The sequence below is a fragment of the Grampus griseus genome, assembly GCF_964374135.1.
Source record: "Grampus griseus genome assembly, chromosome: 19".
Lineage (NCBI taxonomy): Eukaryota > Metazoa > Chordata > Mammalia > Artiodactyla > Delphinidae > Grampus > Grampus griseus.
This window is the reverse complement of record NC_139013.1, coordinates 53968288-53992281: the sequence shown is the minus strand read 5'-3', so window position 1 is coordinate 53992281 and position 23994 is coordinate 53968288. Positions and strand designations below refer to the sequence as shown.

General features: G+C 53.2%; 2 protein-coding genes across 7 annotated transcripts in view; both read left to right on the top strand.

Annotated features, from left to right (window-relative positions):
• MBTPS1 (membrane bound transcription factor peptidase, site 1) overlaps positions 1 to 5640 on the top strand; it is a 49805-nt gene extending 44165 nt beyond the window's left edge. For all 6 annotated transcript variants that reach the window (XM_082676442.1, XM_082676441.1, XM_082676445.1 and 3 more), the window contains 3 exons: positions 210 to 336; positions 3520 to 3650; positions 4831 to 5640. In XM_082676442.1, coding sequence (XP_082532568.1) covers positions 210 to 336; positions 3520 to 3650; positions 4831 to 5027 — 455 coding nt within the window. In that variant the 3' untranslated portion in view covers positions 5028 to 5640. The remainder of the gene's footprint in view (positions 1 to 209; positions 337 to 3519; positions 3651 to 4830) is intronic.
• Positions 5641 to 18472: 12832 nt separating this feature from the next.
• SLC38A8 (solute carrier family 38 member 8) overlaps positions 18473 to 23994 on the top strand; it is a gene marked incomplete at its 3' end in the record, with an annotated part of 30335 nt that continues 24813 nt past the window's right edge. The window contains exons 1-3 of the mRNA XM_082677923.1: positions 18473 to 18552; positions 18950 to 19140; positions 23502 to 23700. Of these exons, the coding sequence (XP_082534049.1) occupies positions 18952 to 19140; positions 23502 to 23700 (388 nt within the window). The 5' untranslated portion in view covers positions 18473 to 18552; positions 18950 to 18951. The remainder of the gene's footprint in view (positions 18553 to 18949; positions 19141 to 23501; positions 23701 to 23994) is intronic.

Here is a 23994-nt window from a genome sequence, read left to right as displayed (position 1 = left end):
CATGGCCACCTTAGAGGGAGCGGCTGTCCTGATCTGTTCGCTCACTCTCGGCAGCAGCCGGGCCTCACCCCTGAGCACCTGGCAGGCAGGTGAGAAGCGCGTGTAGTGGGCCTGACGGCTGGGAGCAGACAGACAACTAATGAAGCCTTGTTTTCTCCCTGTATCTTCTTAACAACGATGGCCTGGTTGCTGGCATGGGTGCTGCCCAGGGAACCACCTGCACCGGTACTCCAAGGTCCTTGAGGCCCGGCTGGGAGGCCCTGAGCCTCGGGCACTGCCGGCCTGTCCGCACCTGTCGTGGGCCAAGCCACAGCCTTTGAATGAGACGGCTCCCAGGTTGGTGACACTGTGCTTTTCCACTCCTGCTGGGTTTATGATTCATTGCCTTTTTCTTTTTTTTTTTTAGTAAGAGGGAGCGGAATTTTACTGACATCATTATCGAATAATCCAGTCTAGCTTGTCATCTTGTGATGTTTTTTTAAATTAGCGAACTCCTGTATTGACCTTTGGAGTTATGCGCCCTGGTGGTATCCTGCATAAAAAGTGCTTTGGGTAATTAGCCTCCCGTTAGGTTTGGTTGGTTCTTGGTTAAAAAGCTTGTGATCTGACAGTGATGTCCCCTTGAAGGGAAGCTCTGGCTCCCTTAGTTCGAGGTTCAGGAGTTGAGCGCTCCCCATGTGTGGTGTTGATTCTGGGATACAGACAGGGTCTTTCTGTGTCACACCCAGGGGCAGAGACTTCAGGAGTAGATCTGGGTTCTGGCCTGTCGCCGGGCCCGGGGTTGCGTCTGTGCCCTCACCCTGGGCTGAGTGTCGTCCCTGGTAAAGTGACTTCTTAACCATGACAGATGTTGATCTGCCTGCTCCTCCATCTGTCAAGCTCAGCCTCTTCATTTCTGTCGTTTCCTTTCAGAAGCCAAAAATTGAGCGACCCCTGCTGTTTCTCTGTTGGGGCAGAAGAGCCAGCGCAGGCCGCTGGTTCCAGGTTTTCTCTAGATCAGTCCCTCTCCCTGTTTCTCTCCTAGGCATGGCTGGCCCCAGCAGGACAATTTCCTGCTCTGGTGAGGAGATTTGAGGTCCTGGTACGTGATGCAGGGGCCCATGTTCTGGGCGTGGCTGTGGGAGCAGTCCCACCCCCACGGCTCCCGCTTCCCTGAGCGACGCCGCGAGCAGCTGTTTCCCCTCACAGGCGGCACGCCTCACGCACGTGGCAGGTTCCCCTTGAGGGGGGCCCCTGCCTCCTCTCCCCCGCCTAGCCTGCCCACTTTGTCTGGGTCTCCGTGTGTACAGGTGTTGGGGTGTGTGTGGCAGGGCATGGGGAGCCACTGTCTACACTGTGAGCCACAAAGAGGGGGCTGCCCGCAGGAGGCCCCGAAGCTTCCTTTGCTTTACTGTCATGAACAGAAGCACTGAGTGCGCCAGTCACTCAGTGAGTGAGGAGCACGACCTCTTCAGAACACGCTCGATGGAAAACAGCATTGTAGATTCATTACGCTCTCTGCTCGTCAGCACTTTTGGTCCTGAAACTTTAATTACTGAGTGCTTTTCCATTTCAGTTACCATGCCATCATTTAAAAATTTCTGATAAGATTCCATTTTTACATCTCATTTATTTATAACGTATCATCATCCTAGTATTCACACCAGACTTCTCCAGCTGTGGTCAGCAGTTCATGCCCAGTGGACAGTGGCTGTTGGCAGAGGTTCCCGAAACCCAGTTATTCTCCACAGTGCTGCTCGGGGCTCTGAGCATAGATAACAGTATCCTTGGTGTCTGCGTGTCCACGTCGAACAACGTGTCAAGTCCCAGCCTGGCCCGTCAAAGATGCTGCTGCTGTGCGGCTCCTAGACTTTGATTTTCACTGTCGCTCTCAAGAATTCCTCCTTAATACACCCACCAGGCTTCACCTTTACCTCACATCTCACATCTTGTTGAAAATTGTTCTCAGTTCTCATCGACCTAGATCTAGGTCTAGATTCTGAATCTCTGAAGCGATGCGAGACAGTGTCAGAGAGCCCTGGGAAGGCTCAGGGTCCGTCAACCCAGTGCTGAGTGCAGGCGTCCACTCCGTTCCTGAAACCAGGACTCATCTCCCAGTGTCGTTCCTGGGCGTCAGGCATCTGTACCCAGAGCAGTTGCAGGAATGTCAGACCTGTAAGGAGCCCCTGGGTGAGGCTAACCTCCTGTCCTCCCATCGGGACATTGTGAAATTCTCAAGTGATAATGTGGTGCGCTGTCACCCCGTCTGCTCAACGAGAAGGGGCCACTGCCAGGTAATTAAATTCCAGAACAGGAAAGCACCGTGAGAATTAACATACAGCCCCATGTATATTCACCTGCAGGGTTATAAAGCTTAAATGTCATTGATTCTGTAACTTAGCATTGTCAGTTTAATTTTCAGACTGATTAAACCTGAAAAGTAAAGTTAAATTACATAAAATAGAACAGGTTATAATACTCGGCATTTTCTGAGCAGTTGCCCGGTTGGCCGGGCAAGATAGCAGCTTATCTGCTTCCTGCTTGGAAAACCTCTTCACAGAGCCAGTGTCGGCTTCCTGCTGACCTTCATCCTGATTGCTGATAGAACTGAACTCTTTGCTCTCTCTTGGCCAGAGTGAGAGATGGGCCAGCAATTTCCAAATGAATGAGAAGCGGAAAAATGGCGAATTCATAATTTGCAAGCATATTTCATTCTCTTCCCTGATTTTAGCCACAGCAGTCTTCAGAGTTTCCATTCGCACTCTTTGCTCTAATCTCTGTGTCTTCCCAGGCTGCTCTTGGCAGTATACCAGCCTCTCTTCCTCGGTTACAAGCCGTATTGGCCTGAATAAGTTCTTCTTCCGATCTTAGAATTAGTGATACGAATAATGGTACCATCGTAGCAAGTCCAGTACCTTTCGCAAAGCACGTGTGTTTCCTTTCTCCTCATTGTGGCCCTGCAGGCTAGGCAGATGCTCATCCCTTTATGCCCATGGTTTCTGTCCACGCCTCGGTCACTCGTGCGTCTGCCTTGTTCTGCCTCCCGAGAGGGGTGTCCTTGAGGACCAAGGTGACGGCTGGCCCCTGGCACCAGATCTGCCCCCTCTGCCGCCGTGGTTTGCGTCCGTCAGAGAGCAGTGCCCACGGCTCTGCTGCCTCGCGGTGGAGACCGCGCACCTTCCAGCCGGGCCGTGTCCACTCGCCTGCGTCCGCCGGCTCCTTTCAGAGGTTACGTGTAGTTTTCTCTCCTTCTTCTGGGTGACGTTTCTGGTTGAGGCCAAGGCAAGCTCGAGTTGCTAGTGGTGTAAACCCTCTAGAACTGAATCTTGCGTGTACGGACTTCGCTTGACGTTCTTATCTCGGGGCCTGGAAGTGTGCTGCCAGTTGTGTTTACCTCAACAGTTGTGTTTAGGTAGACGTAGGTGGGACAGCGTTTCACATTCATGTTTAAATCACTTTCTGTTTCTTAGGGATTGGCTCAGCTTCCTTGGGCCAGTACAGTTGCTTATTTTTATTTTGTTTGAATCCGTTTTCCTGAAGTAATCTTTGGAAACACCAGAAGTTACTCTCCATCGACCTGGACAAGGTGGTGTTACCCAGCTTCCGACCGAATCGCCCTCAAGTGAGACCCTTGTCTCCGGGAGAGAGCGGAGCGTGGGACATCCCTGGAGGTCAGTTCTTCGGCGTTTGACTGCTGGGCTGACTCATACTATGGTTTGTTCAAAAGAGCCTCCCTCTGTCCCCCAGGAGGTGGGCCAGGCCGTTCGTGTCTCTGCCTTCCTGGGACCACGGGGCTCCTGGCTTTCTTCGTGGTACAAATCAACAAGGCCCAAAGCAGACCTAAAGGATTCACTTGCTGTCGTCTCTTAGAAAATTCTACTTGAATTTTCAAGTTAGAATTTCTTTTATGATGTCCGTCTGTCACAGCATGGCCCCTGAACCCTCAACCCAGACGTCTTCACCGATTCTCTGCCCCGGCCCCCCTAGGATGGGACTTCCCTGAGCTGGGATTCTCAGTTAAATGTCGGGTGTCCCTCACCCTAAGTGACATCAAATGGTACCCCCCCCCCACCTGCCACATAATGGCTTTGGCCTCACTGGACTGTTGGGGACATCCTTTGTCTGGGATGATTGGACCAAGTCATTCCAGCAGAGTGCGGGCTCCTCTTCTGTTCCGGAAATCCCTGTGCTCTTGCACGAGTTTACAGCTCCCCACGGGCACTTCTCCTGGTGTTAGGAATTGGCCAGGAACTCCAGGGATCAGGAAGGGGTACCCTGGCCCACGTGGTCCAACCCTGGGGACTTTGTGTGCTTACGTCAAGCTCCTGAGGGCCTTGCCTGCAGGTCCCGGGGTGCACTGGTAAAGGTTAGTTCTGGAACCCCAGCGTCGCTCAGTTACAGAGCCGTGTGATAGCACAAACCAGGTTCCTCCGATGGCCACTCTCAGTTCCCGACCACGTGTCCCATCTGCGGGAGTCCTTCCCAGCAGCGGGAGCGTGGCCGGCCGTCCTCACCTTCCCGCCAGGCCTCCTCCCTCTTCCCCCCGTCCAGCTAGTGTAACACCAGCACCTAGACTTGTCCGTCTTCCGTGGTTTTCATGATAACAGAGATAGGGCGCCCCCGTTGCAGATTATCCGCGGCAGCAGAAGGACCACGCTGGCTTCTGAGGGAGCACAGGTGGGGAGGCGGGGCAGAGACCTCACACCCCACCCCCTGCCCCAGGAAGCCCTCGTCTGAGTTTGGATGCACTTCTCTCTCATTCTTTCTCTGGGTCACTACGAGCCCAGCTCACCTTGTAGGCACCGAGGCCGCGGCCGTGTGCACTGACCGTCCCCCGCTGTCCTCCTGCAGGGATCATGCCTGGCCGCTACAACCAGGAGGTGGGCCAGACCATTCCCGTCTTCGCCTTCCTGGGAGCCATGGTGGTCCTGGCCTTCTTCGTGGTGCAGATCAACAAGGCCAAGAGCAGGCCAAAGCGGAGGAAGCCCAGGGTGAAGCGCCCACAGCTCGTGCAGCAGGTTCACCCGCCAAAGGCCCCCTCGGTGTGACGTCCGCCCGGCTGGCTGTGAGCGCCAGGGAGCGCCTTCGAGGGTGGCCGCGGCGGGCGGGTGGAGCCGTGGGCTCCCGGGGTCCCCCTGCTCGAAACGCTCTGAGAGCCTGTGCTGAGCGGGCCTCCCCTGGCGAGGAGCGCAGGCTCACGGTGTGTCGTGCGGGGCGCGGGGCCGCGGGAGGGCCCCGCGGGGCAGCCTGGAGTCAGACCTCGCCGGCCACCCGTGCACCAAAGACTCGGACGACTTCTAAAGGCTGTCGGGGAGGAAACGGTTCTGACCAAGCTAGACGTGCTCCATAAAGGCTATTTTCTATATTTATTGTTGGGGAAAAGTCACTTTAAAGACTTGTGCTGTATGGAAGCAAAGCTATTTTTTTTTGTCAACAGAACGCAGTTTTTTACTATTACATCATGAGGAACTACACAGATGCCGTGATCTCCTTTTTGATGAGAGGACAGACTGAGATTTTGACAGAAACTTGCACAAATCTGTGAAACATAGCCCTTCGCTTTATTTTTATAAGTACCAACTGCCATCGTGTTTTGTAATTTGGGTCTTGGTTTCACCATTATTGGTGAAGAAAATTTTCAATAAATACGCATTACCTGTATGAAGCTAAAAAGAAGTGTGTAACGGGCTCTTGCCCACCTGTCCATTTCTCTTTGATGACAACCTGGAATGGCTTCTGAGTCAACCTGTTAAGTATTTTTTTGAGATGTAATTCACGTCCTACAAAATTCTGTTTAAAAGTGTACCGTTCAGTGGTTTTTAGTATATTCCAAGGTTGTGCAACCATCACCGCTGTAATTCCAGAGCATTTTCATCGCCTCCAAAAGAAACCTCCTACCCAGCAGCCAGTCAGCCTCTATTCCCTCCTCCCACAGCCCCAGGCAACCACTGATTTGCTGTCTCTATGAGTTTGCCTAATCTGAACATTTCATAAAAAGGGCGTCGTATAATACACGGCCTGGGCGGACTGGCTGCTCTCGTGGAGTGCGTCTTAGTGATTCATCCATGTTGTAGCTGTCTCCGTACTTCCCTCCTTTCTAGACCTGAATGACACTCCGTCGGATGGGTAGGTCTTATTTTGTTAATCCTCACTTGATGGACCACTGAGCTGTTTCCACTTTTTGTCTGTTGTGCATGGTGTGGCTTTGAGCATGCATGTACCGTTTCTAGTGTGGACATGAGTTTTCATTCCTGTTGGGTTGGCACCGCGGAGTAAAACCCTATAGTTTTATTCTTCGCTTTCTGAGGAACCGCCAAACTCTTGTTGCAAAGCTGCCTCACCGTTTTACATTCCCACCAGCAGCGTATGAGGGTTCCAGCTTCTCCACATACTCACCAACAGTTACTGTTACTCATCTTTCTGACGATAGCCCGCTAGTGGGTGTGAAGTGACATCTCATTGTGGTTTGATTTGCATTTCCCTAAAGATAATGATGTTGAGCATCCTTTCATGTGTTCATTGGACATTTTTATGTCTTCTTTGGAGAAATGTCCATTTCGATCCTTTACCCATTTTTTTTTTTTTTTTTTTTTGCGGTACGCGGGCCTCTCACTGTTGCGGCCTCTCCCGTTGCGGAGCACAGGCTCCGGACGCGCAGGCTCAGCGGCCATGGCTCACGGGCCCAGCCGCTCCGCGGCATGTGGGATCCTCCCGGACCGGGGCACGAACCCGTGTCCCCTGCATCGACAGGCGGACTCTCAACCACTGCGCCACCAGGAAAGCCCGATCCTTTACCCATTTTTTAATTGAGTTGTCTTTTTATTGACTTGTAAGAGTTCTTCGATAGCTTCCAGATGAAAGTCCCTTATGAGGTACATGACTTACAAATAGTTTCTTTCATTCTGTCTGTTGTCTTTTCACTTTCCTGATGGTATCCTTACAAGCGTAAGAGTTGTTCATTTTGATGAAGTCCTTTTTATGTATGAGGGGCCATTTCTGAGAAAGAAACCGTTGCCTAACCCAAGGCAGCCTGTTAAGTTTTAACCCCTGCCTGTACCGTTTTCTGTCCTCCAAGTGGCCAAACATGAGCTTTCGGATCATAGGTGAGGACAGACTGACCGGAAAGGGCAGAGGGCCTGTGGGATCGGGGTGCTGGTGAGGTCCTGCGAAGAGACAGGCCCAGGCCGGGGGGTGAGGGAGGAGCTGCCAACGCCCAACTCTCCCTGCCACGCGCCACCCTTGGCAGGTCACAGTGGTGAGCTGGCAGCTTGTCACCGCCTTTCGTGGCTGCTGTTGCTTCGAGGACTTTAGAGGAATTGCCGAGGGCCCCTCAGAGCTCTCCCCGTCCCCAGCAGCCCACAGCGTGTCAGCATCTGCAGGCTCACGGTGGTGTGTTGTCCTCAGAGACGGGCTGTAGACCTAAGCGTGGTTTCAACTTCTCAGGACGAGGGGCTTGTGCCTCTGGTCTTCCTGCCTGTCCTCCACAGGTGTGGACGGCTCACCACCTGCGCCCAGCACTGTGAAAGCTGGGGTCCAGGGAGTGAGGACACGGCCCTAGTGAGACAGCGGGTCTCGGGGGGCTGGGACTCACCAGAGTGCTCAGGCCACATCTTGGGGATGGCACGTGTTTTGATCTTTCTAGAGAAGCCTACAATCTGGAGAATGTGAAATCTCCCAGTGCTTTTTGTTTTTTTTTTTCTTTTTTTAAATATCTTTATTGGAGTATAATCACTTTACAATGTTGCGTTAGTTTCTGCTGTACAACAAAGTGAGTCAGCTGTACATATACATATGTCCCCATATCCCCTCCCTCTTGAGCCTCCCTCCCACCCTCCCTATCCCACCCCTCTAGGGGTTCACAGAGCACCGAGCTGACCTCCCTGTGCTATGCGGCTGCTTCCCACTAGCCATCCATTTTACATTTGGTAGTGTATATATGTCCGTGCCACTCTCTCACTTCATCCCAGCTTCCCCTTCCCCCCTGTGTCCTCAAGTCCATTCTCTACGTCTGCATCTTTATTCCTGCCCTGTCACTAGGTTCATCAGTACCACTTTTTTAGATTCCATATATGTGCGTTAGCATACGGTATTTGTTTTTCTCTTTCTGACTTGCTTCACTCTGTATGACAGACTCTAGGTCCATCCACCTCACTACAGATAACTCAGTTTCGTTCCTTTTTATGGCTGAGTAATATTCCGTTGTATATATGTGCCACATCTTCTTTATCCATTCTTCTGTCGATGGACACTTAGGTTGCTTCCATGTCCTGACTATTGTAAATACTGCTGCAGTGAACGTTGCGGTACATGTATGTTTTTGAATTGTGGTTTTCTCAGGGTATATGTCCAGTAGTGGGATTGCTGGGTCATATGGTAGTTCTATTTTTAGTTTTTTAAGGAACCTCCATGCTGTTCTCCATAGTGGCTGTATCAATTTACATTCCCACCAGCAGTGCAGGAGGGTTCCCTTTTCTCCACACCCTCTCCAGCATTCATTGTTTGTAGATTTTTTAATGATGGCCATTCTGACTGGTGTGAGGTGATACCTTATTATGGTTTTGATTTGCATTTCTCTAATGATTAGTGATGTTGAGCATCTTTTCATGTGTGTGTCAGTAATCTGTTTGTCTACTTTGGAGAAATGTCTGTTTAGGTCTTCTGCCCATTTTTGGATTGGGTTGTTTGTTTTTTTGATATTGAGCTGCATGAGCTGCTTGTAAATTTGGGGGATTAATCCTTTGTCAGTTGCTTCTTTTGCTCATATTTTCTCCCATTCTGAGGGTTGTCTTTTCGTCTTGTTTATGGTTTCCTTTGCTGTGCAGAAGCTTTTGAGTTTCATTATGTTCTATTTGTTTATTTTTAATTTTATTTCCATTGCTGTAGGAGGTGGATCAAAAAAGATCTTGCTGTGATTTATGTCATAGAGTGTTCTGCCTATGTTTTCCTTTAAGAGTTTTATACTGTCAGGCTTTACATTTAGGTCTCTAATCCATTTGGAGTTTATTTTTGTGTATGGTGTTAGGGAGTGTTCTAATTTCATTCTTTTACATGTAGCTGTCCAGTTTTCCCAGCACCACTTATTGAAGAGGCTGTCTTTTCTCCATTGTATATTATCAAAAATAAGGTGACCATGTGTGCGTGGGTTTATCTCTGGACTTTCTATCCTGTTCCACTGATCTATATTTCTGTTTTTGTGCCAGTACCATACTGTCTTGATTACTGTAGCTTTGTAGTATAGTCTGAAGTCAGGGAGCCTTATTCCTCCAGCTCCGTTTTTCTTTCTCAAGATTGCTTTGGCTATTCGGGATCTTTTGTGTTTCCATACAAATTGTAAAATTTTTTGTTCTAGTTCTGTAAAACATGCCATTGGTAATTTGATAGGGATTGCATTGAATCTGTAGATCGCTTTGAGTAGTATAATCGTTTTCACAATATTGATTCTTCCAATCCAAGAACATGGTATGTCTTCATCTGTTTGTATTGTCCTTGGTTTTCTTCATCAGTGTCTTATAGTTTTCTGCATACAGGGCTTTTGCCTCCTTAGGTAGGTTTGTTTATTCCTAGGTATTTTATTCTTTTTCTTGCAGTGGTAAATGGGAGTTTCCCTAATTTCTCTTTCTGATGTTTCGTTGTTATTATATAGGAATGCAAGAGATTTCTGTGCATTAATTTTGTATCCTGCTACTTTACCAAATTCATTGATTAGCTCTAGTAGTTTTCTGGTGGCATCTTTAGGATTTTCTATGTATAGTATCGTGTCATCTGCAAATAGTGACAGTTTTACTTCTTCTTTTCCAATTTGTATTCCTTTTATTTCTTTTTCTTCTCTGATTGCTGTGGCTAAAACTTCCAGAACTATGCTGAGTGATAGTGGTGAGAGTGGGCACCCTTGTCTTGTTCTGATCTTAGAGGAAATGCTTTTAGTTTTTCACCATTGAGAATGATGTTGGCTGTGAGTTTGCCATATATGGCTTTTATTATGGTGAGGTGGGTTCCCTCTGTGTCCACTTTCTGGAGAGTGTTTATCATAAATAGGTGTTGAATTTTGTCAAACGCTTTTTCTGCATCTATTGAGATTATCCTTCAATTTGTTAATGTGGTGTATCACATTGATTGATTTGCGTATATTGAAGAATCCTTGCGTTCCTGGGATAAACCCCACTTGATCATAATGTATGATCCTTTTAATGTGCTGTTGGAATCTGTTTGCTAGTATTTTGTTGAGGATTTTTGCATCTATGTTCATCAGTGATATTGGCCTGTAGTTTTCTTTTTTTGTGAAACCTTTGTCTGGTTTTGGTTGCAGGGTGATGGTGGCCTCGTAGAATGAGTTTGGGAGTGTTCCTCCCTCTTCTGTATTTTGGAAGAGTTTGAGAAGGATAGGTGTTAGCTCTTCTTTAAATGTTTGATAGAATTCGCCTGTGAAGCCATCTGGTCCTGGACTTTAGTTTGTTGGAAGACCTTAAATCACAGTTTCAATTTCAGTGCTTGTGATTGGTCTGTTTATGTTTTCTATTTCTTCCTGGTTCAGTCTTGGGAGGTTGTACTTTGCTAAGAATTTATCCATTTCTTCCAGGTTGTCCATTTTATTGGCATGGAGTTGCTTGTAGTTGTCTCTCATGACCCTTTGTATTTCTGTAGTGTCAGTTGTTACGTCTCCTTTTTCATTTCTAATTCTGTTGATTTGAGTCTTTTCCCTTTTTTTCCTGATGAGTCTGGCTAATGGTTTATCAATTTTGTTTATCTTCTCAAAGAACCAGCCTTTAGCTTTATTGATTTTTGCTATAGTTTCCTTCATTTCCTTTTCATTTATTTCTGATCTGATCTTTATGATTTCTTTCCTTCTGCTAACCTTGGGGTTTTTTTGTTCTTCTTTCTCTCATTGCTTTAGGTGTAAGATTGGGTTGTTTATTTGAGATTTTTCTTGTTTCTTGAGGTGGGTTGTATTGCTATAAACTTCCCTCTTAGAAGTGCTTTTGCTGCATCCCATAGGTTTTGGGTCGTCGTGTTTTCATTGTCATTTGTTTGTAGGTATTTTTTGATTTCCTCTTTGATTTCTTCAGTGATCTCTTGGTTGTTTAGTAGCACATTGTTTAGCCTCCATGTGTTTGTGTTTTTTATGTTTTCTTCCCTGTAGTTGATTTCTAGTCTCATTGCCTTGTGCTTGGAAAAGATGCTTGATAAGAATTCAGTTTTCTTAAATTTACTGAGGCTTGATGTGTGACCCAAGATGTGATCTATCCTGGAGAATGTTCCATGTGCACTTGAGAAGAAAGTGTATGCTGTTGTTTTTGGATGGGTTGTCCTATAAATATCAATTAAGTCCATCTGGGCTAATGCGTCATTTAAAGCTTGTCTTTCCTTATTTATTTTCTGTTTGGATGATCTGTCCATTGGTGTAAGTGGGGTGTTAAAGTCCCCCACCATTATTGTGTTACTGTCAATTTCCCCTTTTATGTCTGTTAGCATTTGCCTTATATATTGAGATGCTTCTATGTTGGCTGCATAGATATTTACAATTATTATATCTTCTTCTTGGATTGATCCCTTGATCATCATATAATGTCCTTCCTTGTCTCTTGTAGTAGTCTTTATTTTAAAGTCTATTTTGTCTGACATGAGAATTGCTACTCCAGGTCTCTTTTGATTTCCATTTGCATGGAATATCTTTTCCATCCCCTCACTTTCAGTCTATATGTGTCCGTAGGTCTGAGGTGGGTCTCTTGTAGGCAGCATATATATTGGTCTTGTTTTTGTATCTGTTCAGTCAGTCTGTGTCTTTTGGTTGAGGCATCTCCCAGTATTAATGTTGGCAAATGACTGAATTAGAGTAATTGTTTGCCAACCAGAGTGTTTCTCCAGCTCCATCGTAAGGCCATCCTAATGCTGCAGCCATGTGGTTGTGAAAGGAGGTTCTAGACCTCAGAGCATTGAGCTGGGCACCTGGTCTCCACATCTCCACATTGGCTGCAGGCTTTGGGTTCGCCTGTCTCTCTGGGGACTTGGATACCTCGTGCCCTAAGGATGGAGCTTGGACCTGGGGTCTCCTGTTCCCACTTGCTGGGAGGACCCCTCGCCCAGCCTTCGAGGTCTGCATCTACACGCGTTACTTGCTTTGGGGACCAGGTCTCCTGCTCCCGTCCCTTCCCCGTGCTGAGGCTGGTCACTGCCCCCCCTGTTCTCCAGAGACCAGCATCCCCTGTAGCTGGTGCAGCCCCTGGCCCAGCCTCGAGTGCTCTTACAGCAGCCTCGGTGCACACGTGTGTCCTCTGGGTGTGGGCATTTGTAGGGTCATGTAGTTGGGACAGGACGAGGACAGAGATGGACAAGCATGGATCCCCAGGGCACACGTTGAGGCCAGGTCGACACCACAGGAGAGTTGTTAAGGAACTGAGAGCTGTAGGGCCCCGTGGTTCCTGCCGCTGCAGAGGGAGCCCTGCGTGGGGGTCAGGTACAGGTGCCGGCCAGCAGCAGCCCAGTGTGAAGGGAGCATCAGAGCAGCACCGAAGACACAGGACCTGCCTGCCGTGACCAGCTGGGTCACACGTGTGTGGATCCTTTCCTGTCTGCCAGCCAGAACGGTCCCACTGGGGGCTGCCTGCCTTGGGACAGTCAGGGAGGAGGGAGGTGGTGAAGCAGCAGTGAGACCGAGCTGGAGAGAGGGCTTCATTGAGGCGAGCGTACGCAGGAAGGGGATCGGCTCTCCGGAGGACCAGTCGATGGGGTCTGCTGTGTGCTGCCCTGTCCGAGAAGGGAGGCCTTGTCGGGTGTTGCGGTGGGATACCCAGGTCCACCTGCGAGGAACATTCCAGAGAGGGTGTCACCATCCAGGGCTCTGGCTGTAGACTCAGACCGCCTGGGGTCCATCCAGTTCCCACCTGGCCACTTGCTGCCCGTGGGCCTTGTCTGATATCGGACAGCCCCGGGCCGGACACAGAGCCAGTGCTCAGTTATGTCACCTGTCCCAGTGGCGGGTCCCTTCGCGGCGACAGATGTGCCTAAGGCCTACTCACTGCTTCAAAGATCCCCTTTCATGCCCTGGCGTGAGCTCTCATTGTTCTAGGGAACAGCTCTATTTCTTTTAAAAACCAGAAACCGGAGGAGCCAACCCAGCACAACCACAGATAGGCCTGGGAGTCCTCGGGGGCCCTGGGGTCCCCGAGGGGGCGGGCATGGGGGTTGGGCCCCAGGGCTGGTCCCTAACCGTGCTCATCTAGCCAGGCAGCGCCCTGACTGCGTGGAGATGGGCCAGAAATAAGGGCAGCAGGACACCTGCAGCTGCCCACCCTTAGCCCCGCCCTGTGTCGGCAGATGGGCCTAGCTAGGGTCTTCCCTGCACATGCACTTAGCCCTCCGGTGCCTGGGCACGAGGACCCTGAGGACCTCCCACCAGAACAGGTCTGTGCTCGGTGAACCTGCCCTGAACAACCGTGCTACCTCTGCTGGGCACACCGCTGGCCTGGTGTTGGCAAAGTCTGCGTGCACTGTGGGATCTGGGGTCTCAGCGGTCCCGTGATGCTCTCACCACCATTTCTCAGATGAGAAAACCGAGATGGGACCAGCATTCCAGCCCAGGTCTGGCCTGGGCCTGAGCTCTGAGCGCCCAGTGCCAGACCGCTTCCCCTTTCCTTATGGCAGGAAGGATGCCCGCTTGCTGGTAATAATCGGGGTGCTACTTAGGTTCACCGGCTAGAAAATGAAGTGAGTTAAGGACTCATATGTAGAGTAAGTAGAAGTTTTCAGAGAAAACAATCTTTTGATTTTTTTTTTTTTTAACGGTGGTGCCGTTAAGAGGATATTAACACGCAGAATGTTGGTTTAATTTGCTGGTAACATGAGGGCAGTGCAGGCGAGTGTCGTAAACACAGATTCCGGGGCCTTGCTGTAGACTTAACTAAATCATATGCTCCTTGGGAAGAGCCTAGAAATCTGTTTTAGAAGCTCCCCAAGGTAAACAGAATAACCATACAACCCAGCTATTCCACTCCTAGGCGTAGACCCAGAGGAATTGAAAACAGGTGTTCAAACAAAAACTTGTACGTGAAAGTTCATAGCCGCGTGAGTCACAGTAGCCAAAAGGTGGAAACTACCCAAGTGCCCATCAAATGGATGAATGGACGACAGCAGCAGGACCATCGGACAGTGGGATACTGGTCAGCCCTAAGGGAGCCGAGCTCTGAGCACGCTGCAGCGTGGAGGCGCCTCGCAAACATTACACTCATAGCATAGGGTTCCATCTGGGTGAAATGTCCCGAACAGGCAAATCCAGAGACAGGAGGCAGGTTAGTGCTGCTTCGGGCTGGGGGACGGGAGGATGGGGCGTGCCTGCTGGTGGGGACGTGCTGGGCTGTTGAAAATGTTCTGGAACTAAGCAGTGGGGACAGTTGCCCAGCATTATGAGTGCATGAAATGACACTGAACTGTACACTTGGGCTAAAATGGTGAATTTCATGTAATTTTACCAGAAAACCCCCACACAGGTCTCCCCAGAGGATTCCTGTGAACAGGCCAGGTGGGAGCCCCCGGCTCGGAGACGGGGAGAGGCTCTCCGGCCCCCCAGACCACACGTCAGCATGCATCTGGGGTCAGGATCCAGGTGACCAGGATCCAGCCCACCCGCTGCCCTGCGACTCAGCCTCCAGCCTGGCCGCTGATGCCTCCCGGGTGCCTCTCCCTTTGGATGCAGTGGGTGGAGGAGGGTCAACCTTAAGACTGTGTGAAGATGCTCCCTTTCACTTTCCAATCCAAGGTGCAGTTTTCTTTTCCTTCACCCAGAGTGGGACTCCGGATCATGACTCAGGGCACCAGCCCTTCAAAAAGAGGGAGGGGACAGCAAGGCCTGTGCCCTTGGGCTGTGTGTCACCTGGAGGCCCCCAACCTCTGCTCTGCGGCTGGGAAAAGACCCCTGCTGTTGAGCTTGGGGGTCGGGGGGTGGGGACGCCATGGGCCTCCAGCCTCTCAGAGGTGCCCGACCACCAGCACTCAGGATGCTGGGTGTGTCCGTTTCCTGCTGCCACTATAACCAGTTACCAGGAAGCAGTGGCCTGAAACAGCACATTTATCCCCTGCAGCTCTGGAGGTTGGAAGTCCAAAATCAGTCTCGTGGGGCTAAACTCAGGGCTGGTTCCCTCCGGAGGCTCCAGGCGAGAACTGATTCCCAGGCCTTCTCCAGCTTCTGGAGCCGCCCGCATCCCTTGGCCGGGGGGCCCCTCCGCCACCTGCAGCGCACACCACTCCACCCTCTGCTTCTGTCCGCACGTCTCTGCCCTCTGACCCTGCTGTGTCCCTGTTCTCGGGACGCTGTGATGGTGATCAGGGTTCACCGAGACCACCCCGGATACTCGCCCCGTCTCAAGGTCGGCACTTGCTCTCATCTGCAGAGTCCCTTTGGCCAGCTGACACAGCCGTAAGTTCTGGGACGAGGGTGAGGACATCTTTGGGAGCCGCCAGTCTGCCCACCAACCGCACTGGGTTCCTGCCCCTGCGCTGGCGCCTGTTCCCCGCAGAGGTTAACTGTCGCCCTGAAAGGTCCACGAGCTCCTGTATCTGCAGGCCTGAGGCTTTATTCCTGCAGCGTCTGGTTCACTCCACCTTTCATTTATTAAGCCGCCTTTTGAGGGCCAAGCCAGGGCACAAAGCTGAAGACGAAGCAGTCCCTGCTTGACCTTGTCCTAGGCAAAAGCCCTAAACATTCTAAATGGTAACCACGTGTGTCATTCTGTGCGCCCCCTGAGGGAATATCTCGCAGGTTCAGTTAACAGTCTTGGGCCTGTGGCTGCCTTGACAGCTGGCCCACAGGTGGTATTTGCTTATTGGGATCAAAATATGAAACTAGAAACAAGAAAATACTGTCAGGAGTGCCAGCTAGTTTCATTCGTCAAGCCCTTGTTGGGGCTCCACCCCGTCTCAGCAGGCGGTAGCCAGCGCCGTCCTCTGCTGCGTGCTTCCGGTTCCCGTGCCTTCTCCCCGTCACCTTTGCGCGCCTCTCCTCCCTGCCCAGGCCGCGCAGGCCTCAGACCTCTTCCCTTCTGATCCCACAGATGCCCCGAGGCCCCGGCCTCCGCCGAGGCGGGCTTGAGGTTTGCGCACTTGCCCGCCCTCCCAGTCACATGCGCGCTCCCTTGCTTCTGAGGGCCGAGCCGGGGCACAGAGCTGCGGCTGAGCAGGGGCCGTGAGCCCAGGCGCACAGGGCTGCCCTCCTCCTCCACATGGCACGTGAACACCTCTTGGGGAGCGTTATGGAAAACCAGGTGCCCGGCCAGTCCAGACCAGCTTCATCCGAAGCTCTGAGGGTGGGCCTGGCGCTGGCACTTTGAAGGGTCCCTCGGGTGTTGTGCAGCCCAGGTTCAGAGCACTGTCCTAGAAGCTCAGAGGCCGGCGGAGGTAGAAACACAGACATGTGCAGGTCATGGGATTTGCCCCGTGCGTATTTCAACAACAGCAACCCTCTTCTCACTGGGTCCTCCTAAGGGCCCTGCAGGGTAGACAGGGGCTGTTACCACCATTTCGCAGGGGACCGCAGTGAGGCCTGGATCTCAGTCCTAGGCACTCTGGTTGCTGAGACCATCCCACCCCCCGACTCCTGCCCCGGTCTGTCTTCCAGAACTTTCTAAAGGGTGAGACAAAGGTTTGCGGAAATGAGCTGAGGTCACTTTCTCCCTGAAGTTCCCAACCTGTCAGGTGACCAGTACTCTGTGGCGACGGAAAGGAGGGAGCCTGGAACATCCCTTGACGGGTGCTCCCATGGGGGGCGACAAGGGGCCGTGTGCGGGGCGCTGGGCTGAGCCCCGTGTGCCACCAGGGCTGCCCACCCACACAGATGGGGCCCCACAGGCACCTCTCCTCCCCGGGAAAGGTCACACAGCCCTGAGACTGGGTAGAGTGCAAATCAAAGCCCCTCAGAATTAAGAAGTTTCCCCCATTGAGTGGAATTTCACAGCCCAGTGGCCAATTTCTAAGTCATGCACGTTAATGGGCAGCTAATGAGGGACCCAGGCAGGACAGGGGCGTGCCCCGGGCGCCCAGAGCCGAGATTAAGGAGTACAAAGCCAGGCCGCTCTGAGAGCCCTTGATCTCCTTTCTCACTGCCTCGGGGTGGATGTGGGGGGAGAGAGCCATGTGAATTCCGGAGGGGTGCGCCCCAGCCCCTCACATCCTGCCGTCTGCTCACCCATTCATTCCCTCCCTTACGTGTCCGCTCCCATCCGGGCACCATCAGGGTCCGGGCGGGTGCAGGAGCCAGCGTGACACTGCTGGCTTTGAGATGACACACACTCGGGGCTGATTTCCAGACCTGGCCCTGGCCAGCGCTCACGTTTTGAGCCTCTTGCCCCACCCGTGGGAGCCCTGCGCCCTACGGACCGCGGTGACAGCCCTTGGGATTCAGAGTGAGGACGCGGGGGGCGCTTGCTGCCAGGCCTGGGTCACGGTGAGCACCGCTCACGTGGTCGCAGCAGAACTGCGGCGCACGACGCCGTCCAGCTCCGGGCTCCCTTCCCCCTGGAGCCCGTGGACAGGCTGGCCACTCAGCAGATGGAGCAGGGCCCGCAAAGTATAAACGGAGCCGCTGCAGGGAGGTGGCACGGTCAGGGGCTTGAGACCATACGAGCAAAGCCTCTGGTGCTGATCTCGACGGAGAAGGACTGATTGATCGGGGGAGGCACTGAACATGTTTAACTTACAGCAGCGGTTCTCAGGAAGGGGCCCCGGACCCCCTGAGTCAGAAACGCTGGTGATGGATCCCACACTCGGTGTTTTAACATGCTCTCGGGGGGATTTGAGCCTGGGCGCCAGGAATAAACAGGTTCACCTCTGAATTCAAGATCCGACCTTCACGGGGCTGTGTTTTCCGGGTTGGGACTGTTTCCAGAATTCTGCCGTCCTAGCCGACTGTATCGGGTCGGAGAGGTAGTCTCTACTCAAAGTGTGGTCCAGGGACGGGCAGCACCCACCTCCGCAGAGCTCGCGAGAAACGTGGAGTCTCGGCTCCACCCCAGGTGGGACGAATCAGCACCTGCCTGTTAACAAGACCCCAGATGATTCCCGTGCTCGTCTGCCTGGGGCGCCTCTCCAGAGCCTTTGCATGCGTGAGTCCACAGCACCCCCCCACCAGGAGGGCACACGGACCCCCTTCTGCAGATGGGAAACTGGGCTGGCCCCCCTAGCAGGTGACAGAGGGGGGTAGGGGGCCTGGGAGGCATCCCGGGAGGAGGCGTTGGAGATGGTGAGATTGGTGCAGCCTCCCTGATTTCTCCCAGCTGAGCTCCCTCTAACCCTCGGGGCGGCCGGGAAGGCCCCGCCCCCGGGAGTCTTAAGACGCCTGTGCTCAGGCCAGAGGTCTCAGAAGCTACGAGTTCTTGGGACGGATGGCCTCGACCTCTTGTCCGTGTCCTCCTAGGTTCGGGGACGTGACCCCAGCACGTGCTCTCTAGGGCTCCCATAATTCATGACGCATTTGCCCACCCCGGTGGAGCTAGAGCCTTCCTCCCACCCCTCTGGGTCCTCTGAAGTGAGCCCGAGTCCCCGTCCCTGATGGCCCAGGACTGTCTGTCGCCTTGAAGATTGGACTTGGTGGTAAGGACCAGGGGCTGGAGCCCCTTCGCTGTGGAAGTTGGCCCGGAGACGGGTGGGTGGGTGAGAACAGCCATGGGGAGGAAGGAGTTGGGGATTTGGAACAGAAAGGGGGTGGGAGGGCAAGAGTGCCCGTAAACAAGGTTGGAAGTTGCGGGGGCAGCGTTGGTTGAGGGGAAAGGCGTGCGGACCGGAAGCTGGGGGGCAGGTGGTTGCATAACGCTTTGGAAAGGGGGGAGCAGATGCTCGGGAAGAGGGGTACAGAGGCTGGGGTGGTTGGGACAGGCATCCTGGCTCTGGCTGGATCGAGGAGAGACGCATCCCAGCTGGAGAAGGGTGCCGTGAACTGGGAAGACAGTGCCGGGACCACCCCCTCTCTCTGCCCCTCTGCTGCTTCTAGCCATGGAGGGACAGACGCCAGGAGACAGAGGCCTTTCGGAAAAGCCGGTCCCCACGGCCGCCCGCCCCAGTCTGTCCTCACTGGGTGCTGTCTTCATTCTCCTGAAGTCCGCGCTGGGCGCCGGCCTGCTCAGCTTCCCGTGGGCCTTCCACAAGGCGGGTGGGGTGGCCCCCGCTTTCCTAGCGGAGCTGGTAAGCCCGTGGAGAGCATTTTGAGGCGGGGGGCGGGTCTCCGGGGGCAGGTAGGAGCTTAATTTTATTTTTCCAGCTAGAGCCCTGGGTGTTGCTTTTGCAGAGCTGCCTGTCTCCGAAATTACTCCTGTGGCTTTTGCTTTTCCATCCCGCTCAGCTCACGAAGGGAGGAGGGAATCCCCCTGTAGACCCGGGGCGAGAGCATCCTCTAGGCGGCTGAGGGCCTCGCAGCCAGGCGGGGTGTGGGGAGGGGGGGAGGTAGAGGCGCGCTGGGTCCCTGCGGAGCGCTCGGCACCTGTAGCCAATCAGCGCTCCAATGCGGAGCGCTCAGCACCTGTAGCCAATGAACCTGGCCTTTCAGCTGGGGAGGCGCTGTCTCCGAGCCACGGATTGACTTCTCTTGCCTCCCGGTCTCGGCTCCCCAGTGAAAGCCCACATCTCGTGGGCAGGTCAGGACTGAGGCCGCCGTGACGCCTGCAACCTGCACGGTGTCAGCGGTGTTTGGCCAGTTCTGCTGGCTGCGTGTGGAGCCTGAACTCGCTCCCTTCCCAGAAAGTTCCAGGGCCCGACCGTCCTCAGCGGGAAAGAGCTGCTGATTAGCACAGCTTCATGTTATTAGCAGTCTTTTCCTTGAGCTGATAGGAATCAGGCATTTCGTGGTAAGCTCTTTGACGGGCATCATCTCGAGTGCTTTTTTCTGGCAGCTGGCTGATAATGGCCCCATTGGTGGGCCCACGGGGCCTTTCTTGTCCTTCTGGAAGCTGCCACATGCTGCCCTGTGTAGTGTCTGGTGTAACCCGTGCCACCCCCATGCTGGCTGAGCGCCTGTCTGGCGCCGGGTGGCTGAGACGCTGTGGTCTCCGTCCTTGTGAAGCTTGTTCTAACAGGGAACTCGGACAAGATTCAAGAAGTCGAATGACACAGTGTCAGATGGTGGGCAGCGTGACGGGTGGGATGACATCCGTGGGAGCGGGAGGGGGGCAGAGAGGCCCCCGCCAAGGCGGCGCTGAGCCCCAGCTTGTCCAGGCGCACGTGACGGGCAACAGAGCGGTGTTTGGATGTGTGCGGCAGAAAGGCCGCGCTTCCGGAACAGGGAGCCCGACCTCCAGCCGCAAAGGGTCAGCGATAGAGCGGATGGGGCCCGCATGGGGGTCCGTGGTCAGGCACAGACGGACCAGTCCGAGGACGCCAGGCAGGGCGGAGGCAGGGACGTGGCGCGCCGCTCCGCAGGCTCCGTGCGGGGTCTCCTGGCACCTTTCGGGAGTACGGATGCCGACTGCCCAGGTTCGGGTGGACCTGAGATAGTGCATCTCTGACAGGCTCCCGGGTAACACGGATGCTGCGGGGGTGGCTTGCCCTTTGCACAGGATGGTCTAAAGATCCCATCTTGGGCAGGCAGCCAGCCTTCAGGAGAGGACCCGAAATATGAATAAGTGGGAACTCCCGACAAGGGGAGAAGTCAAACTCCCCCATCATTTCCTGACTCCCCTCCTCTTAGCCAGTGAGACTTCTGCCCTGTCCCCAGGTACAAGGCCTCCCCTTGGACGGGAGGAATGTTTAAAGCTGCCTGCCACTGGGAGGTCAGTGGTGTGAGGTTTTAGGTCTCTGATGGCCCCATGAGCACCGGAGGGTTAATGAAATTAATGAGCCTGGACCCTCCTCGGCTCCAAAGAGAGGCGCGCCTGGCCAGGGGCTGTGAGGGCTCTTTGCTCACTGGCTGCTAAGAGGCTCAGGGACCGTCTCGAGGGTCAGCTACTCCTGCGTGGACAGCTCACTGCGTTAGCAGAGACGTACCTTCACTGGCAGAGGCTCAGCCTGACCCCCCACCCCCCTTCCCTTCCTTTCATCCCCAAATACCTACGAAGCACCTGCTGTGTTCTAGGTGCTTTTCTGGGGCTAAACGGTAAGCAAAAAAGACAGGATCCCAGTCTCCCTGGAGCTTAGAGTCTGGTGGATGAGCGAGATGGGGATCCTCACGCTGTATGCACAGGTGTGAGGCTGTGGCCTCAGGCCCCTGGACCCAAGGACCACAACCTGGGCAGCGTAAAACAACAGAAGTGTATTCTCTCCCAGTCTTGGAGACTGCAAGTCCGAACTAATGTGTCGGCAGGGTCCTTCCCGCCTCTCCAGCTCCTGGGGGCTCCAGACGTTCCTTGGCTTGTGGCCATGTCACTCCAGTCTCTGCCCCATCGCCACACAGCTTTCTCTGTGTCTCCTCCTCTTCTGTCTCTTATTAGGACACTTGTTGGATTTAAGGCCCACTTGGCTTATCCAGAATGACCTCATCTCAAGATCCTTAATTTCACCTGCAAAGACCCTTTTCATTTAATTACATGTTCATTATTTGCATCTGCTAAGATGACTGCCAGTAAGTCCCTTTCACAGGTTCTGGAGATGAGGATGTAGACAAACCTTCTGGGGGATTCCACCCACCATGGGGAAAAAAGTGGGCCCACGACAGGTGTGGTTCTGCCAGAAGCGGAGGGTTGAGCCCACCTCGGGGGTGAAGTGTGGGGAGGCTTCCTGGAGGAGGTGACCTTGGAGAGGAGGGGGGAAGAGTAGGAGTTCCCCAGGTGAGGGACAGTGGTGGAGGCGGGGAGGGTGGTGTTCCAAGCAGAGGAACCGGCACGGGCAGAGGTCGAGGGGCTGGAGGGAGCGTGCATGTTCCTCCTGGCTCTGAACTTTCAAGTTTCTCTCAGGCGGTCCAGTTTGATGTTCCCTTCAGCAGCCCTAGTTGTGGCTGCTGGCGTAAGAACGCATCTGCTGTTCAGGGGCACGAACTGTGTGTGAAGACGGCCGTGCTGGCTCTCCCTGGGCTTCTTAGCTGAGTACCTCACAGCTCCTGCATTGTTCTCCTCCATAGAAGTGTGGGAGGGGCGTTTGGCCGTGGAGACCAGGTCCAGCTTAGGGACAGGTAGCCGTCCATCCTGGAGAGGCTCAAAAACATTTAACTACGTGGGGCAAGTGGGTCTCAAATGCATCAGTTGAGGCGGGGGTGGGGGGGCGGCAGGGGGGTTGTCGAGTGGCGCAGATGATTTGGAAAGCAGTTTGTAAGAAATTGCTAGAGTCGAACACACATCTACCCTGACACCCAGGAATTCCACTCCTCGGTGTGTGTCCAGGAGAAGGAAACGTGGGTCCTCAGAATGACTTATTCTAGAATGCTCAGCTCTTCATTCATAGTAGCCAAACACGAAGAACAGCCCAGATGTCTGGCAACGGGATTGGATCAACCAATTGTGCTTCTATCCACACAGTGAAATAGCACTTGGCAAAAATGGGAATAAACTTTACCGATGTGCCCGATAGGGCTGGCCCTCACAAACGTTACCACTCAGTGGAAAGGCAGATAAGAAAATGGCTAAAAGCAGAAAAATATTAGTGGTTTTTTTCTGGGCACGGGGACAGAAAGTGACTGGGAAGGGACAGGAGGGAACTTCGGGGACGTGGTAACATTTTGTGTCTTGGTAGGGGTTTAGGATGCACTTGTACGTTGGTTATACCCCTTCCAATGATATACACTTAAGACTGCATTTCACTGTGTGTAAATTTTATCTTACGAGAGGGACTGTAAACACATCGAGCTCTAATTAACGATACGCACGCCCAGATCTTTAGGGGGAAGTATGCTAATTAATACCCACAACTTGCCTTGAAACGTACACCCAAGTTTAGATGGACGCATGGACGCACGGTAGAGATGTGATCAGATAAGCACAGTGATCTGCTCCTAGTAGAATCTAGGTAGTGGGTACAGGGCGTTCATTGTACAATTCTTCCAACTTTCCTAGATGTTTGAAAATTTTTCAGTGTTGGAAAAAATTCCAACAGAGCACTGGAGGGGGAGTCTGGAGAATAAGAATGACCATCATTTCTTGAGCAGTTACCACGTGCCAGGCACTGAGCTGGCACAACTCTCCAGTAAGGTAGATGGTATCATCCCCATTTCACAGATGGGAAAACAGAGGTTGATGGTGGGCCTCATGCCACAGAGCAGGTGAGTGGCAGAGTTGGAATTGAACCCAAGTATGCCTGCTTCCTAACCATCATGCTTTATGGCTCTTCACCTGCAACGCATGTGATCTTAGGAAAGTAATTTAAACTCTGAGTTTCTGATGCCTCATTTGTCCAACTGGTGTGGAGTGGTGGGAACCCCAGATTCACAGACGTAGAGCCAGTGCGGCCTCTAGAATCCACCTGCTTTGCAGCTCTGGTTTCAAGGGAGGGGGCTGGTCGCTTGTCAGGTAGAGGCCCTAGGCTGTAGACAGCCGTGGCCTCTGCAGGTGAGACCTGGAGGGAGTGGTATCAGCATCCTGGGGGGCGGTTGTGGGCACACCTGGCCCCATGGTCCTGTTCTGCAGGTCTCCTTGGTCTTCCTGATCAGTGGGCTGGTCATCCTGGGCTATGCTGCCTCCGTCAGTGGCCAGGCCACCTACCAGGGCGTGGTCGGAGGGCTGTGTGGCCCCACCATCAGGAAGCTGTGTGAGGCCTGCTTCATCGTCAACCTGCTCATGATCTCCGTGGCCTTCCTCAGGGTGATCGGGGACCAGCTGGAGAAGTGTAAGTACCTGCCCTGGAGTCAGGGCTGACCCCGGGTGTGGAGCTCGCGTCTCCCGAGCTCCTGGTGGATGAGCAGGACGTTGGCTTGGGCCCTTGGCAGGCAGCGGAGGCCGAGACCACTGCCAGCTCCTAACGTCGTGGCGAAGGGAGGTGCAGGGTTAGCAATTACCACCACAGTGAGAGTCAAGGAGCTGGAGGGAGCTGTGCTGGGGATCCAGGGGGGACTCATTCTACAGACGGGGAGGCGGCCCCAACTGCAAAGACACCCCTGTGAGAGAACCGGCAACACCTTGA